Raw genomic sequence first — 16,684 nt, forward strand, 5'->3', positions numbered from 1 at the left:
GCGTATGCATTCAACATTTCACTTGTCAATCTGCATCACATCATCTGGACCTGCCTCTATTGCGGCGGCATCGCCGCTGCTTTTGCCTCTCAGCCAGGAGACAGTTTAATTAACTCAACAGACGTGTCCATCTGGTGAGGTAATAAAACGTGTGCGGTGGGGAGCAATTTCAAATTAAAATTTATAGACACATCATTTATTTTTAAAAATTGATTTAAAACTTGTTATTGTGTTTTTTATCCTTTATCTTGTAGCAAATACGAGCTGAATTAAACTGCAGTAGTACATTTTGTGCATCTACAGTTAATGCCAACAAGTCAAACCTTCACTGAGCTGTTAAAGCCAAAGCTGATCTCGCTACTGTTGTTTAGTATAAAGTTAGAAGTAGAACTGATTTTTAAGGCAGCTGAGGAAGAGAAAAGTTAAATAGATAATGGGCAAAAATAATAAGGACGACGTGAGCCTTTCAGAAAATTATAAGGTGTGAAATGAGAAAACAAACGTAAACACATTAGCTGAGTGTCAAATAACGAGAAACCTACTGTTAATTATAGAGCTTGGCTGATCTCTATGAGCTCCTCTGTATCTGGCTTTGATTCTATCACATGAACACGATTCATCCAAGCAGGCAGTTAATTGCATTCATTTGAATTTAATTAGAACACAAGGAAGAAGAACAGCTCTGCTTAGTGCCACCGATGTGTCGCGTGACCCTTCCACAGGAATTATGGAACAAAAGCTCAATACGTTGGAAAAAAAGAATCACAGTCACGCCCAGCTACAATAGTTCAAGTGAAGCCTTGGATCCACGATCAGCGGTTCCGCTCAATAGCAGCTGTGGTCACGTTCTCGCCAGTCTCTCAGCTGAGTGTTCCGGGCTTGTCCGTCCTGGTGCCGGACCCCGAGCCCTCACCTCCACGGCCACATTGGTCGTCTCTGTGGGGGTTCGGGAGGGTTCTGACACTACAAAAGCTTGTGGTGGCCTCGTGTGGTATTTAAAACTGAGTGATTGCAAATCAGGAGCATGAGCAGAGATCTGTCATGATTAGCACCCACTTCTCGTGACATTTCAACATTTACAGTGCGACACTCTGCGATTCTGTGACTGTGGCTTCTACTATAAACAACGCAGTCTGTGGAAAGACGTGCATAAATGTATAATCATTGATATCTCCGTCCGCCTCACTCCTGACCAATTTGAGGAAGGAATCAAAAGCCGTCGCGTCCTCTCCTGTGGCTCCGAGCGAGAGCAACACTCCAACTAATTAACGCAGAGACAGACTGTGTCACTGCACAAGAAATAAGTCATGGCACCGGGGATCACACATAATACTGACAGGAGTCCAGTGATGTGCGTCAGGGCTCGAGTTGGAGACAGAAGCACGTGACCTCTGTTCTACATCAAGGTCTGTTTGTTCCTGGACAGACCTGGGATTTCCAGATGCATATAATTAAGCTGACCCTGGCTTCTTTTTCTACTCAGGATTTGCTGCAAGCATAGAAATTACAGATGGATTTCATGTAGAATAGAAACAGAAAACCTACCTACAATAGCAGAGAAAAACCTTGGAAACACAAACATTATTGAATTTATTTCTCTAAAATAAATAAATGAAAAAAATGTAAGACCAAAATAAAACAGGTTCCTCATTCTTTCTGTATTTCTGTAACAAGCAGCAGGGAAACCATCCAACTTCAACTAAACAATAACTACTTTGTAAACCATCAATCTGAAGCTTCCTGTTCACGTCGGCGTAGGTGCTCAGATCCATCGGCCTCCTGGGCAGAGACGCAATCAAAAACCCCCTGAAAAAGGTTAGACTGGACGAATGTGCGTGGGGTAAAATGCCACACATCAACACGCTAAAACGACTGTTCATTTGTGTTTAAAACAATTTTATTGAATAACTCGTGTACAAGAATGTCAGTGTGTGGGTGTTTGCAACATGTCTCATCTGTAAGCAAACATGAAAACCTTCACCACACTGAACAACGTTACAGACGCTCTGAGGCCAAACTGGGGTAAACAGTGCGACTCCAGAAAGCAAATGTCAGAAAAGTGCCTAAAAATAGTCTCTGGTGTTGCTTTGCTTCGTGGTCAGTGGTTTACTAGTCTGTGAGTTCGCTCCCTTCACGTCTTGCGTCGTCGTTTTCCTGAAGCGGGAGACGAAGTTGCAGCATCTCCTCCAGAGCTGGACGCTCGCTTCTGTCCTGAGGTTCGCTCTGCGATTCTACGGAAGAACATTCTGATGACCAATCACGGCACTAACAATCTCAATTAAACCATAAACAAAGGCCTTTAGCAGTTAACACTGTGTGGTTCCAGTTATGGGCTCGAAGGCTCGGGGCGTGAGTTACAGTTCAAGTGTCAAACAGTACGGGAGCGGATCTGAAGGCACAGAGGGATCCCATCTCCTGGTGTATGTTTGGTTGCAGCAAACATTAATCAGTGTGAATGTGAACTGTCTGAGGCCAACATGTCTGCAGGAGGGAGCAATTTCTGAAACTAAAAATAAACATAGCAAAACATCAGCCACTTTGTTCATTGCAACAATCGCCCGACAGGCTGATAGAACAAAGAAAGGCATTAGGAAGCAGCGAGGCAGTATCACCCCCCACCACCACCACCACCACCACCACCAACCATGACCTTAAATCTTTCTCTTCTTATGGGTCCACAGCTCATGGACATGCACCTGTTCCTCATCACTGAAGCTTATCTGACACCTACACTGTTGTATATTTTAGAGAGAACACTGAACATGGAGGTGGTATGTGTCTTAACTCTGTCTATATAAACTCTGGAGGGAGAAGGAAACACAGTGGAATCTGGGCCAGAAGTCTACGCGCGAGAGGGAAATGGATGAGACGATGGAGTCCGGTGGATCACTGCTAACACGCTGGCTCGCGTGCAAAGTGTGGATCAGGACGACGGGGAAACAAACAACAGTTACTGTTCCACAGTCTCACGAAGGCTGGAGGATGAAGATTAAATGTTGCCTGAGGGAAAGAACATCTGCCTGAATGAAAACTGACAGGTGTGCATTTCCCTGTTGTATCAACATTGTGACTATAATGGTTTTAGACTGGTCAAGTCACTCGCCTGAGTTTAACCCAATTGGAAATGCACTTTATTACTGAACAGGTGATTGACAGGTCTAAAAACAATTATGGGGGGGGGGGGGTCTGCAGTAGACGTGTTTCTCAAAAAGACAATGACATCAGGTCTGTGATATCAGTGATTGGCAGGCTGGACCACTCGCATCCACATGTGCATAGCATAAATCACAACCTTTCACTCAAACTTAAACCCAAATGTCTTTGGTGCCAGCAGGTACAAACCCATTAGCTTTGTTGGTCGGGTCACATTGTCACACAACATGAAGGTGACGCCTGCCACTTCTCACCCCTAATCCGATCCGCTCATACCTGCCTCCCTCCGCACGGCCGGCATTCGCCGCTACGGCCGGGACGGCCTTGTTAATTCAGCAGGCGGATGCCTTTGTGAAAGCGCCGGCTTTATCTCCACCCCCTCAGCCTTTGTCAGTTTTTGGCAGATTACAGTTTTGCTGTTGTTTAGTTTAGCCGCGATGCATCCGTTGCACACGAGCCAAGCTGTCAGCAATAATCCACTGTACTTCACCTGAAAAAAGGGGAACGGCAGCCTTCCGCGTTGCTTTTCGGCGCTGGAGCCAGTCAGAGCTGATGAACCTGGCTTCCTCTGAACGCTCAGCAGCACCGGCATCATGTTATTTCTTAACAAATGAAATTCAATCACCAGGTTCTCCATGGACAGTAACAAACGGCTCAGCTGTTGTCAATATATGTTAATTTGTTTGGGAAAGTTTCTAATCATGCTAATATATACTGCATACAGTTATCTTTGACCATCGTTCCTCTCCTTTGTTCATTTCTAATACGAAGGGGGCTGTTGTAGTGTGCAATTTCCCCACAGTGGGACTAATAAAAGTATTCTGATTCTTATATCTGGTATATGAAAGGAATGGCTGGAACTGGCTCCCACCTGAGGAATATTGCTAAAATTAGAAGCTCCCGTCTCTGTGATGCTGAAAAACGAGTCCATTTTCTAACAGGATGTCCTGTTAACTCCATAATTAGCTATCGGTTCGTCAGCTCACGCTTTGTAAATAGTTTTATATCTTTCCAAAAGAACACTTCGTTCTCAGAGAGCTGGTCTACATCTGCTTCCTAGAGATTACAGATGTAGAAAGATGTATTGTGGAAACACTCGTCAGTTCAGACGCGTCTCTACCTTGGAGACCAGGCGTAAAACCTTCCCTTTTAATTAGGCTTATAGGCAGAGCCAGCCCAGTCTCCGTCATGCTTCTATACGTTTAGATGCTGGGGGATCTCCAAGTTGCGACCTCCGCTATTCTCCTCTCATGCTCGTCATACTGCACATCATTAACGTGTGCATTCTCTCTTCCTCTGCAGCTCCTCTGGTCTCAGAGCAGGATGTGCTGTGTGCTGCTTGCTCATTTCTCCACTTTCTTGTTGGACTGGTCGAGGCAGGTGACCTTCCACCTTGGCTTCTTCCGTTAGTAGCAAACATAGTGTTTCCTTCCGACTCGTCGCTTCTTACATATTGTATAATTGTTTATAGCCGTGTTGTTTGCAGTACATTCTGTAGGGTTTTGTTGCTTTATAAATGATCACAATGCAATGAGGTTGTTATTGTTCAAGTGGTGGGCAGTAATACTCTCACCTCTGCTCTGTGGAGGTTGTTAGTGAATGTTTTTGGGCATCTCCTCAAATTTGGATGCTCGTGGCTGCCTGTCTCACTAGACCAGTAGTTTCTTGCTTTTTGGGCTACTCCAAATTACTGTTGTGGCTGTGTCCAATGTCTGTGCGGTTCTCTCGAGTGGATTTGTGCGGATTCATCTATTTTAATCAAGAAATGCAGTTTGACGGGTGAAACCCAAGGCTACAGGGTGTAATCAATTTAGAGGACGATAACCATCACAGGACCTCCGATGACATATTTCTTTACTTATAATGAAGGTAATCTTCTTTGTGGTTCAAAGGATCAAGGTGTGAGCATTATTAAAAAATAATCTAAATACTTCTGAGATGTTATCTCATTTTGAAACCTTTAAGCCAGACATTTTCAGTGTATAACAAAAACAATTATTCATAAAATGGCATTCATCAGTATGCTGGTTTCCCAACTATTTATCAAGTGAAGACTATTTAATAACTAAATAAATAATAATATAACGAGAATGTGTAAACATAGCAAATAAAAAAAAAACATTTACTTGGCAAACACACAATGGGAATTCCAAAAACAAAAATCCCATTACAGTTGCAACCACTTACTTGGGGTTTTCGTCCTGGTCGGGACCAAATATGTCAGAAATAGAGCTGAGAAAAGAGAGAGAGGAGGAAAAAGGGAGAATGTGTCATTTGCAAGGATTGAGTGATACAGAGCATTTTGACGTTTCTGTTTCGATTCAAACGCACTGGATTGGAGCACACAACTGCAGAAAGACAGGTCCGTCTAACATGCAGCGGTGCCCTCATTACTTGTTAAACCTGAGACACGGGCACGTGTTTGTAATGAATCACGCTGCCTATAGATTTGACTGTCAGTTCCCATTTGCAAGATCAAAAAAAAAAAAAGAAAACGCCAATGAATGATCATGGACAATACTTCACAAGGACTAAAAATCCAGCAGTGTGATTTTTCGCAGGACTCTCGTTTCCCTGTTTGACGTCAAGCTGGAGGCATCGGTTTCTTGAGGTTGCCTCAGGCAAAGGCTTCATAAAAAGATTATGTACAGCACATAAAAGCACAAGCCCTGTTTTTCCTCTCACACTGTCAGTCAACTTATGAAGTTGTAGTTCAATTGTATTTCAAACCACCTCTACAGTTCACTCTCGTATTTCATCCATTAACACTGTGAGACGTCTGAGAGGCAGCTTTTTGTAGCTTTTCCTCATATGTGCCAAACTTAATATGCCTTGAGCTCCTTTGTCAGTGTTGGTTCCCAACAAAGCAGAGGAACAATAGATAATAGGTTCTTGTCATGACATACAGCATGCCCATCATTGTGCAGCACGCTTACATATGACACAGTTGAATTGCGATGTCTAAAAGTAGCATTTATATGCTGTACAGTAATATTTCTTTTCGTGCTCAGACCAACTGTAGAAAAGCAGACGGCCTCGGTTGACACCACGGACAAAATACCAATAAAACTAGTTTTAATATTGGAACCAAAGAGCAGCTTAGATTCTTGGGTTCATATGGAACTCCTTCTGGTTTTTAATAATACTGAAGATATGATTATAGTCCAGCTGTGAGATTTCACATGAATGAAGGGAAAAAAAGATCAATTATAATCATAGTAAATTTTAAAGTTTCCTTTCTGAGTGCAAAACTAAATACTGCTTTATTTTACAGCACAAGTTCCGTAAATTACCAGCATACATGTACCCTTTATATGTTGACCTATTAATGTACCGACAGTAAGTATACAGTAAGAACCGATAGAGTTTTATTAGGAGTAATAGGACAAGTAAACTTAAAGGAGATTCATAATTTAACTTATGCATTATTTCTCCGTACCAACAAGTATCAGCATGTACTATACTGTACAGTTGGTCTTTGTGGTCTGACAGCAAGCGCTAACTAACTGAGAATCTCAAAATAAGAAATCTGCTGAAATATACTGTGCATGGTTTAACCTCATCCCTTCCTATTACATAGAGGAAGTCTTGCCAGTAGAAAGATGCCATAGAAATCTTCTGAATGCATTCACCTCAGACTGGGTTTACAGTGTAATTGACATTACCATGAAAGAACCAGTCAAGTCACTACCCTGCTGTCCGGTTTAAACAGAAGAAACTGCCGCACCTGCTGACAGACACCTCACTGTAAGTGGGGCTGGATGAAAGCTCGATTTGTTTCATGGATGGTTCCTCGTCACTGTCTTCGTCTTCCACTTTAATCACTAAAATGTTCTTCGACTCTTCATCTTGACCTGAAGAAGGTAAACACAGTTTTATAATGTCAGTATTTCTGTTTGAATCAATCAGGGCAGAAATTACCTGTCAAAACGTGTAAATGTTCGTTACTTCTGACAATTGAATCTCTGTTGGACATTGTTATTCTTAGATACATTAGTGTAGCAGTACCTTCAGAGCATGTTCTTCGTGCAGCCCCCTGCTCTAAAATGTCTTCCTGTTTAATACGAGTCTGTCTGGAGGTCTCTAGGCGACCCCGGACTTGGGCGATCAAGCGTGAAAAGTCACTACTATGCTGCCTCCCTGTGGGGGGGAAAAAAACAAATATGGTGGAACAGGTACAGAAGGTTTTGAAGGTAATGAAGTCATTTCATTATAAAAACCTCTGAGGTTTATCACAAAGCCTCATGCAAAACCCTTTCCCTGTGAATCTTAATGAACCATGATATATTGGAAGGCAAACAAAGCGGCAAATACAATGTTATGTGTTTATTAATAATCTGTGCATATCACATGGTGGAAAACCCACAAAAATATATATAATTACATAAATGAACTACATTCACGTGAATAATTTGATTTAAAAAACTGTCAGACTATTCAAGTTCCAACCTTGCAGGATTGGTGAAAAAGTTTTTATTCATGATTTATTGTCATATTTTTTTTATCCAAGGACGCCTCATTCAATCAATTTCCTGCAAACTACAGAGCACCTCCAAATCTGTAAAGTGCAAATAAAACTGGCCCGAACGTATCCAACCCTGGTCTCGACAAGGTTTCCCTGGCAGTAATTCCAGTCTGTGATATTTTCGGAAAACACCAGGCCCTTAATGTATTAACACTAAAAGAGCATCTATCATATTAGAGAAGTCTGCAGGCTCCCGAGACATCTGCTTCTCCTGTCTGCTCATTCACCATTCCCCGCACTTGCAGGGTGAGTCATCCACATCCTTCTCTGATAAATCAAGAGGTTATCACAGCGGTGCAGCTATTTATAGAGCTCTCATCCTATGACTCACAATCATTTTTTTCATCCACGTTATCAGAGTTATTTCCAACAACCACTTCATCTCCCTCAATCTTGTCAACATAATATCTATTAATGACTTTTAATGCCATCACCGTTGGTTGACCACTACATTCAGGACCTAATCACACACTCGGTCTGTCCTTTGTGCATTTTTGTTTTCTTTAATTTCTACCAAATGAGATTCCTTCGCAAATAAGAAGATCTTCAACGCAACACAAAAGCCAACTAACCCAAGAAGTGTGAGACAAGTGAGACAAAAACATCAGTCATCTCATGTGGACTCATTCTCATAACACCCCTTGCTGCTAAACTGCTCATTGAAAACACCGCAATCCTGCTCATTTCTGTGTGAGGTAATGTCGTGTGGAAGGTATACGAGGTCGGCTCCTAAGGGCAGGCTTTTCGTGTTGAATAAAGTAAGGGTGGATAAGTGACAACACATACTGAATAAGCAAAAGTGAAAAAGCAAAAGCACGTAACATTAAAGAAGAGGAACCGTCTCTGCTGCTTTGGAGCAATACCAAGCAACAATTTGCCAGTTTAGAGAAAAGTAACATCATGCAGTTTCTCAGACGGATTATCACTGAAGCAGCAGTCAGGTCTCAGCTAGTGGGTTTTCCTACTGAACGAGTTGCTAAGAAGTGGAAAAAATAAACGCACTTGTCGGTCTAAAGGCTTATGGTTGGCTTTGGCTTGTGACCACAGCCTGTCATTAAAACATCCAAAGTTAAGCTCATCTAGATGAGGTTTCATTCCCAGCATCCAATTCTGCAAACAGGCCCAAATTACAATTTGATGGTTTATCCTTTATATTAACTATCACTTGTGATCTTGGTTCATTACGGCATCAACACTGTCAACTCCTCCAGCATTTCAAATGGGCTGCACCACCTGAAACAAAGAGCACTTGCTCCAGCATCAGAACCAAACACTCTTCTAAAATAAATCTTAAATCCTTTATAGCAGGAAACACTGATTAAATCTAAAATGCTCTTTATATTCTTATGAAGTTTTGATGGTGTTCATGGTGCACTTTGTGATAGAAAATGGAAGGTTAAGGTCAAGCAGTTGGCCCATCAGCAGCACACACTTTCCAGGAAAATGACTGGTAATGATTCAGTACTCACTATAATTTGAATGCATCTCATCAATCTCCTCCTCAGACTGATTCTTGGAGAAAAGCATTACCTGCAAAAAGTTCGATTAGTCACCGGTAACATGCACAGTTAAACAGCAGTTTGTAGTCAGTGATTTAAGACAACAATCCTTGGTTTACATTTCATCAGTTTTCATTAGAAAACAGTTTTCAAGAAATTCATGAAATGCTCCTTTATTTTTTGTCTATCAACTCACTGGTTTAGCTTTCCCCTGTAGTTGACTCCTGATTTTTTCATTGGCCTCCACCTCTCGGGCAATATCTTCAGCTGAAAAGATAAATGCTTAGTAGTCTCAACATCACAAACAGCAGCTCTTATGGTGAATTTATTTGTCAAACACATACTGTAAGTGTGTTAAACAGAAGCGCTTGTGGACACGACAGTGTAAAAGAAAAAAACCTGTGCAGCTGCTTCTGTGCATCCTGTAGACTTGAGTTAAACAGAGGTTTCTCTTTGTTATTACACCTCAATAGCTAAATATGTAATAAGGAACCAAACAGCCTCACCTGACATTGGGTTTAATGAATCGCACTGGGCGTTGTATATATGGACAAAGTCCTGGTGTCTCTTGACGAGCTGCTCTCTGGAACCCTGCATTGAGAGGTGGCATTCCTTCAGCCGGCGCTTCAGCTCCTGCATGGAAAGCAGGTTGTACACCAGCTTGGCCATTGGACGCCTCCTGCTGCCAAAAGAGCTGCGACAAAGAGGTTTCCTGATTTATTTGCGTTATCAGCAGCTTCTCGTTGGTAATGTGTGATGGGGCGTTTCGGTGCTCGGCTGCAGTTTGCTTTTATGACTGTGCAGGACCATACGCTCAAAAGAACGATAGCATTATCAACTTAATTAAATGTTTCATACAATGGCCACGTCAATCGAGCTCATAACTAGATATATTAAGAGCGTGCAGTTTCCATTTGTCCGCCTGTGCTGATGATCCATAGTCTTGTTATAATCACAGAAGCCAATCAAACAGATTTCCACTTGGACAAGTGTAAATTATTAAGGATGGCAGCAAAAGGATCTTCTTTGTGCAGACCGGCTACACAAGGCTAGAATATTAAAACCTCTGCAATTCATCATAATGACATGAAGGCGAGTATTCCGCACTGCAACACAAATATGATCATTCATGGCAAAACCTTACGATGGTGGAACGAGTCATTAATCACCTCGGAGAAGCAAATGTGGAGGGCCACACAAAAAGAGGAGTCTCCCAAAACAGTCCACCTGCCACAGACCCACAAGACGCCTGTTCTGGAGTGTCACAAAACCAGTGCGCTGAGGTTAAACGTGAAGTGGAAACCTTTCAGGGAACCTGCTGAAACCTTTGCACGGTATGTAAACGACACAACGCTAAACAGCTGTCAGGATCCTGATCCACTTTCAGTTCACATTTATGTGTGTGTGGTTCACAATCCATAGGACCATAAAAGATGGCAATCTGGCCTGATCCAGGGTCAGTGAAGTAGGCCGAGAACACCATCACGGCTCACAGGCAGGATAAGCCCGTCATGCAGGAATGCACCAAATATAACTCACTGAATCTAAGGTTTAACTCTGGTTTCATTTTATCTCAGAACATTCTTCCACTGGTCTTGGATATGCTCCATTTGTACACAATGTACCTAACAGTAAACTAGCAGAGTCGAAACACGTTACAGTCTTTCTTTCCAAGCCTGGTGTCCATAAAAAAAAATTCTGGGATCCTCGGAAATCTCTTCTTGTTTTATCCGGGGCTCACTGCTACCAACCCACGTTTCCAAGATCAGACTGATATCGAGGACGCAGATTTATCCTCACAGTTAACCTCATGACAGGAGCACCCGACTCCAATTTCCCCTTCAAATGAATTCATAATTCTAGAGACTCACATACTTGAAGCATACAAATATTTGACATGGGTTCATTTTTTTAGACCAAAGTGTCATTGTGTCATTTAATTTGGTTCCTTTGATCCATTTTTAGCGCCCTGACCCTGATCACTTTAGCGTTGAATTCACTTTGTATAAATTCCCTAACGGACACCCTGTAAACGCCACCTTTCCACCAAAGAGCGTTGGGAAGAGACTTTACCTCCTCAGGCTCTCTTTCTTCTCTCCACTGGAAAGACATGTGTCCAGATGCTTGTTGATAAACTGCTGTGACACACTTACAGAGCACACGGGACACTCAACTGCAAAGGGACAAACAACAGAATATTATCAGCAACTCATTCAAAATAATAAATTACCTTTAAACCAAGCTGCCTGAAAAGTTTAACGACAAATACTTTTTCTGACAAAAGGTCAAAACAGTTGAACAGCAGCTGATGAGTGAACAGCTCTCCCTTGTGGACATTGTGTAGCCTGGTGGTTATAAATCACTGACATGACATGAGGTGACTCTAACTGCAGTCTTCTGCTGCTGAACACCTTCACCTTTGATCACGGGCTTCACGTCTGTCGACTGTGACGCAGTCGGTGCCGCCTCAGCCGCGGCGTCGATGCTGTAGGAAACCGCGTCCTCCTGTTTGATTGACACCAGGCCCTGGACGGCCGCCTCCTCCGCATCCACGGGCTCTGCTTTCACTGTCACTGTAGTTTGAGCAGACGCTGAGTGAAGGAGGGTCTTGTTTAAGTTCTGCCTTTTTCCCCGTTGTCCACAGCGAGACACGGAGCTGTCCGGCCGGGCGTCGTTGTCCGGAGACGTTTTAGATTTCTTTTGAAAATAGTTGCTCAAAACACTGTTGCTCTTCTGGCCTTTGTCTCTGGGAGTTTTACATTTGAGAGGTGCAGCTGGGGTCTTGGGTGATATTGGCGGCGATTCAAAGTTAACTTTTGACAACTGCTGCCTGTAAAAAAGGAAAAAAGGGAAAATTACATAAAATATGTACAGAATCACCCAGACGTCAACATAAATGTGTATGTAGGTTAAATGACTTAAGGTCCCTTTAAAGAACATGTTCAGCAGAATAAAACCGTATGTGCCAATAAATACCGCCCACAGTAAAAGGAGCCATTTGACGTTGGGCTACACCTGCTCAATTACGTTTCCTCCTCTGAATGAGAAGAAGCAGACGCACTGGCTGCAGCCCAAGAAATGTGAAAAGCCAACAGACTGCTGCAGAGCCATTACTTGGCCATAAAACTGAAGCAGTGAGGTGTGTGATGTTCTAATTTCCATACTTAAAACCTGTGTGCGCTAAGTGCCCCCATTAGTGCAGGTTCATGTACACACACACACACACACACACACACACACACACACACACACACACACACACACACACACACACACACACACACACACACACACACACACACACACACACACACACACACACACACACACACACACACACACACACACACACGCGATGTGAACCCCCTCCCACCTCCTGCCATCCATGTGCCACATTACATACAGTCAGGTCTATTACCGTCCACTTTTAACCATTTAACTCTCTCTCTGCTAATGTTACTCTGCTGTCTCTCCCTCTTGTGCTATTAATTAAAAGGCCAACAAGACAATTGAACCTAGATTTAATCATATATTATGATTTATAATGATACATTTTGGTTTGCCCTTTCGTGCACCTGGCTGTAAACATACGGTTCATTGATCTATCATGGGGAACATGACGACATAGAAGTGGTGGTTTGCTAATGTGCTCATATTGATGTATGCAAATAAACCTTGTTAATTGTTGTTTTTTTGTTTCTCTAGCCTTTTATTGCAGCTTCTTTAAGATGTTGTTCATTTGAGATTTTGATGCTTTGGGTTTAATCCCAACATTGTCTTAAGTGTAAGGCTGTAGCTGCAGAAATCCTAAATCCGGATGTGGAACATATTTTTACCCTTTTTTCTATAAAGCACATAAAAGGACACAAACAAATTACTGAAGAAATGGCTAGTGATCAATTGAATAGCAGAATATCTGATGCCTCTTTTCCAGCTACAAACATGCTAAATCAGAAACTGCCCAATCTAAATATAAATCCCTCAAACTAAAATCATTTACAATAGTGTATTTATTTAAACAATTAATTTGAAACTGTACTGGTTTAGACAAGTCTGTTGATACAGAAAACACCCAATTACCTATGAAGGAATCCCATTACTCAGAAACACACTCCAAGACAACAGGAAATTAAAAGCAGAGGAAACAGCCTCTGCGTCAGGCGCTCATTCACAACAGCGATGACAATCAGAAGGTCTACAGTTCGGAGGCAAACCTTTCAAAGGGCTGATAACACTGACAAGACTGATGGAGGAGAGAACCATCGGCTAACAGAGCTCAGACATTTCATCAACATCAGTTCAGACACCGATTCAACAAGTCTGATGATTATATATCGGGGGGATGAGGCCAAATTAAATAGCCAGTGAAAACAAGCCATGCATATTTAAAGGTTAATCTCAAAACACAGATCACTGTGAACTCTGATCATAGATCATTACAGTTTCTGAAAGAGCAGAATTCAAAACTAGATTTCTCCTAATTTGTCCAACTGTCCCTTAATACCTTCCTAAACCCCTGCTGTATGTGATCAACGACTATAAGTCATGCTCTCAATAAATTCCCTTGGATCAAATATAAACAAACAATTTATACCCAATATCATGAAAATGTCTAATATTGATTCATGCTGTGCGATACATTGTTCAATGCTAAGAAAAAGTATAGATCAACTAAAAATTTCCTTCAAGCCTTCATGTGGCATCCATTTATGATCATTTGCCTGAATCTCTCCGGATAAGCATTTGCTTGGCGTCATAACCTCCCTGTGTCTGTGCCAGTGTTTAGCTTTGCCTGAGGAGAAGCACCACTGGCAAACAAACGCTGCTGAATGAAATGACTCGCTACCTGCTGCTAGACTAAAATCTGCAATAATCTCCTCCTCTTAATGTGGTGTTTATGCTTGAGGTGGCTCCCTGCTTTCACTATTTGTTCCTACAGGGTTTCCAATGCAACCTGCACACTTTAAATAATTTCCAAACAACAACAGCCTTTTTGGATTAAGTCTGCTCCAGACCCATCATTAATGTTGTGAATTCGTATTCATTTATTTTTACACAACAATTTTAACACTGCAGGTAAGGAAGTCTGATTCTAACAAGTGTCTGCATCCATGTGGCCAGAGCTACTAATAACAGGAAATCAGCTTTAAGCAAATCTTTTGCCTTCACTGTGTCACTGGAGGAAAAAAAAGAACCAAGAAATTTCCTTTAGACCACTGCTAGGCACTGCTCCCTGTGGCTACGTCCTGTTGTAATAAAAACATTGACCTTAAAAAGGTACGCAGCAGCAGTGCAGCAGCTATAGCAGAAGAACCCTGACTGACCTCAGCTAATGAAAAGAGCATCCACATTTGATTCCCAGAAAATCCTTAAATCATAAGGAGATTATTGAAGGCAATCGTAAGTGTTTCTCTGATGCTGGAAAATTGAAGTGAGCTGAAATTTCCTCCCTTGTGGACATATTGTAATAACAACTGTATCCCCTGAAACTACCACAAAAAAGATTTTCCTGTTTCAGTCCCTAAATACAAATTGGAGTGATGTGAATGTAATGCACCCATGTTCATTTTAAAATATTGAACTTGGATTGTGGAGTATTATGTCCTGAAAATGACATATTTTTACTTTTGTGTCCTTAAAAGAGAAGGTAAAAAAACAATCACTCAAAAAAACGTATAGCTTATATTAATAAGCTTATATTTATGTTTTGCCAAATGAAAGGTTTGAATCCTTGCCCTCCATATGTGCTAGAGTGCAGCAGGACTTAGAAACTCTTAATCTGATTACATTTGATGATAAAGAAAAGTGTCATGACTGCTCAGTAAAGACAACAATCTAGCAACTCAGTGGCACCAACATCAGGTATCCATGTTTGCTCAGGTTTGTGCTTAGAGTAACAGCCTGATGAGAACAGAAGTAGTTATGACTTCAAAACCCCTAATTCAAAGCTCCAAAACAGCACTTTATTTCATACAGGAAACGCAGAACACTATATTTATATTGTTCTTTTATCATTCATCTTGTATTTGTGCTTTTACAAGCCGTCACGGGTGCACAGTCAGAGTGGTTGCAGATCACATACAACGGTTTACTGGTCACGCTTTATAACGTGTTGCATCGTTACCTTGCAGCTTGAAAGCCTACGACCAATTCATCCAAAACACGGTTGTTTCTTAGGTCTTGTTCTGTTGCTTGCTAAGAAAAAAAGAGAGATGAAAGAAATTCGCATCATTTATGAAAGTGCAGCAGAAACAGTTACAAAGGATGATCTGTAGATGTGAATGTTTTTTGACTATGGTGATTGTGTAAATTCAGCTTTTTCCAGTGATCATGCATGTAAGCTCATACTTACTGTGTTGCAAACTGGACACTGCAACTTATAGGAAAAAAATTTTCTGATGCACAAGGAGCAAACTGCAATGTGAAAACAACCAGTAGTTATGGTATGTTAAGTTTATGACCATCATGAATTAAATGAGACAAATCATCATTTCTACAAAAGCAGAAATGTGTTCTGTTCTAGTGTTTTATTTTAGTACCAGTAAGTTATTACAGATGTTTAACTCCAATTGTTTTAATGTTTTCTGAGAGACTTGTGTTCCGTCGGTTTATACTGGTTGGTTTTCTGAATTCATTCAGACCATCATCCTACTCCATGCTAAACCTATGATGGGAGTAATTATTACCAGAATTCTTGTAGTTGTAGCTGCTCTACATGGTACTTACAGTTGTGAGAACATTTAGTCATCATTGAAATATTGAGGAAGTCGAAGCAAATTGGGCACCGCAGCAGGGTGTCAACATTCTGTCAATGGAAAAAACAACAAAAATCAGAAAATAATTACAAAAAAAACAATTTCTAAGAATAGAATTGAAAGATGGAGGCTGATTGGAATATATTTGTCATCTACCCAGAGAATGACGGAAAGAAATATTAACTTTACATCTATCTTCTTTTATCATCTCTCTAGCGTCAAATCACAAAAGGTCACATGATCTTATAGTTTATATGTTCTCCTACAGAGGGGGACAAATATTAGGTATTAAAAAGAACCACGCTCATTATGTTAGAAGTCACTGATGACTGATCCATAGTGCCGAGTATTCTAAAATTAATGAACCTTTCCGATGTGAACCATAGGTGAGGTAATAATGTTACGTTAGCCGGTAGCTAAGCTTCATTGGTGAAGCCTGTGGGTGAAGCTGCTAAGGCTCGAAACCGAACATTATTAGCAAACGTGGGACGTTTACAAATAAAAGCGAAACTTACTTTTAGACACGAAAGTCCGGGTGGTAGATCGGCTTCGACCTGAGACGCCATCGCCAGTAAATAAAAGGCAGCTTTCCAAAAAAAAGCCACAAAACTCTTCGTTGCTTTTGTCAATAACCAAAGTCCCGCTCAAGACAGCGCAGGACGCATGTTACGTCATCTGACAACTTCCGGTGCGGTCTACGTCACTGACCCAGTAACAAAAGATGTATTTACAAAACAACAATAATTAATAAT

General features: G+C 41.4%; 1 protein-coding gene across 1 annotated transcript; it reads right to left on the bottom strand.

The window, feature by feature from the left end:
• Positions 1–1,879: 1,879 nt before the first annotated feature.
• rad18 (RAD18 E3 ubiquitin protein ligase) lies at positions 1,880–16,609 on the bottom strand. The gene is made up of 13 exons (XM_029151784.3): positions 16,448–16,609; positions 15,904–15,982; positions 15,530–15,591; positions 15,302–15,372; positions 11,595–12,007; positions 11,251–11,350; positions 9,684–9,871; positions 9,374–9,444; positions 9,148–9,208; positions 7,162–7,293; positions 6,881–7,007; positions 5,341–5,385; positions 1,880–2,231 (listed from the first exon to the last, which is right to left on the bottom strand). Exons 1-13 carry the CDS (start codon positions 16,496–16,498, stop codon positions 2,132–2,134), a joined length of 1,500 nt encoding a protein of 499 aa, XP_029007617.1. The 5' UTR covers positions 16,499–16,609; the 3' UTR covers positions 1,880–2,131.
• Between the last annotated feature and the right edge of the window lie 75 nt (positions 16,610–16,684).

The sequence above is a fragment of the Betta splendens genome, chromosome 5, assembly GCF_900634795.4.
Source record: "Betta splendens chromosome 5, fBetSpl5.4, whole genome shotgun sequence".
In the NCBI taxonomy this organism is placed as follows: Eukaryota; Metazoa; Chordata; class Actinopteri; order Anabantiformes; family Osphronemidae; genus Betta; species Betta splendens.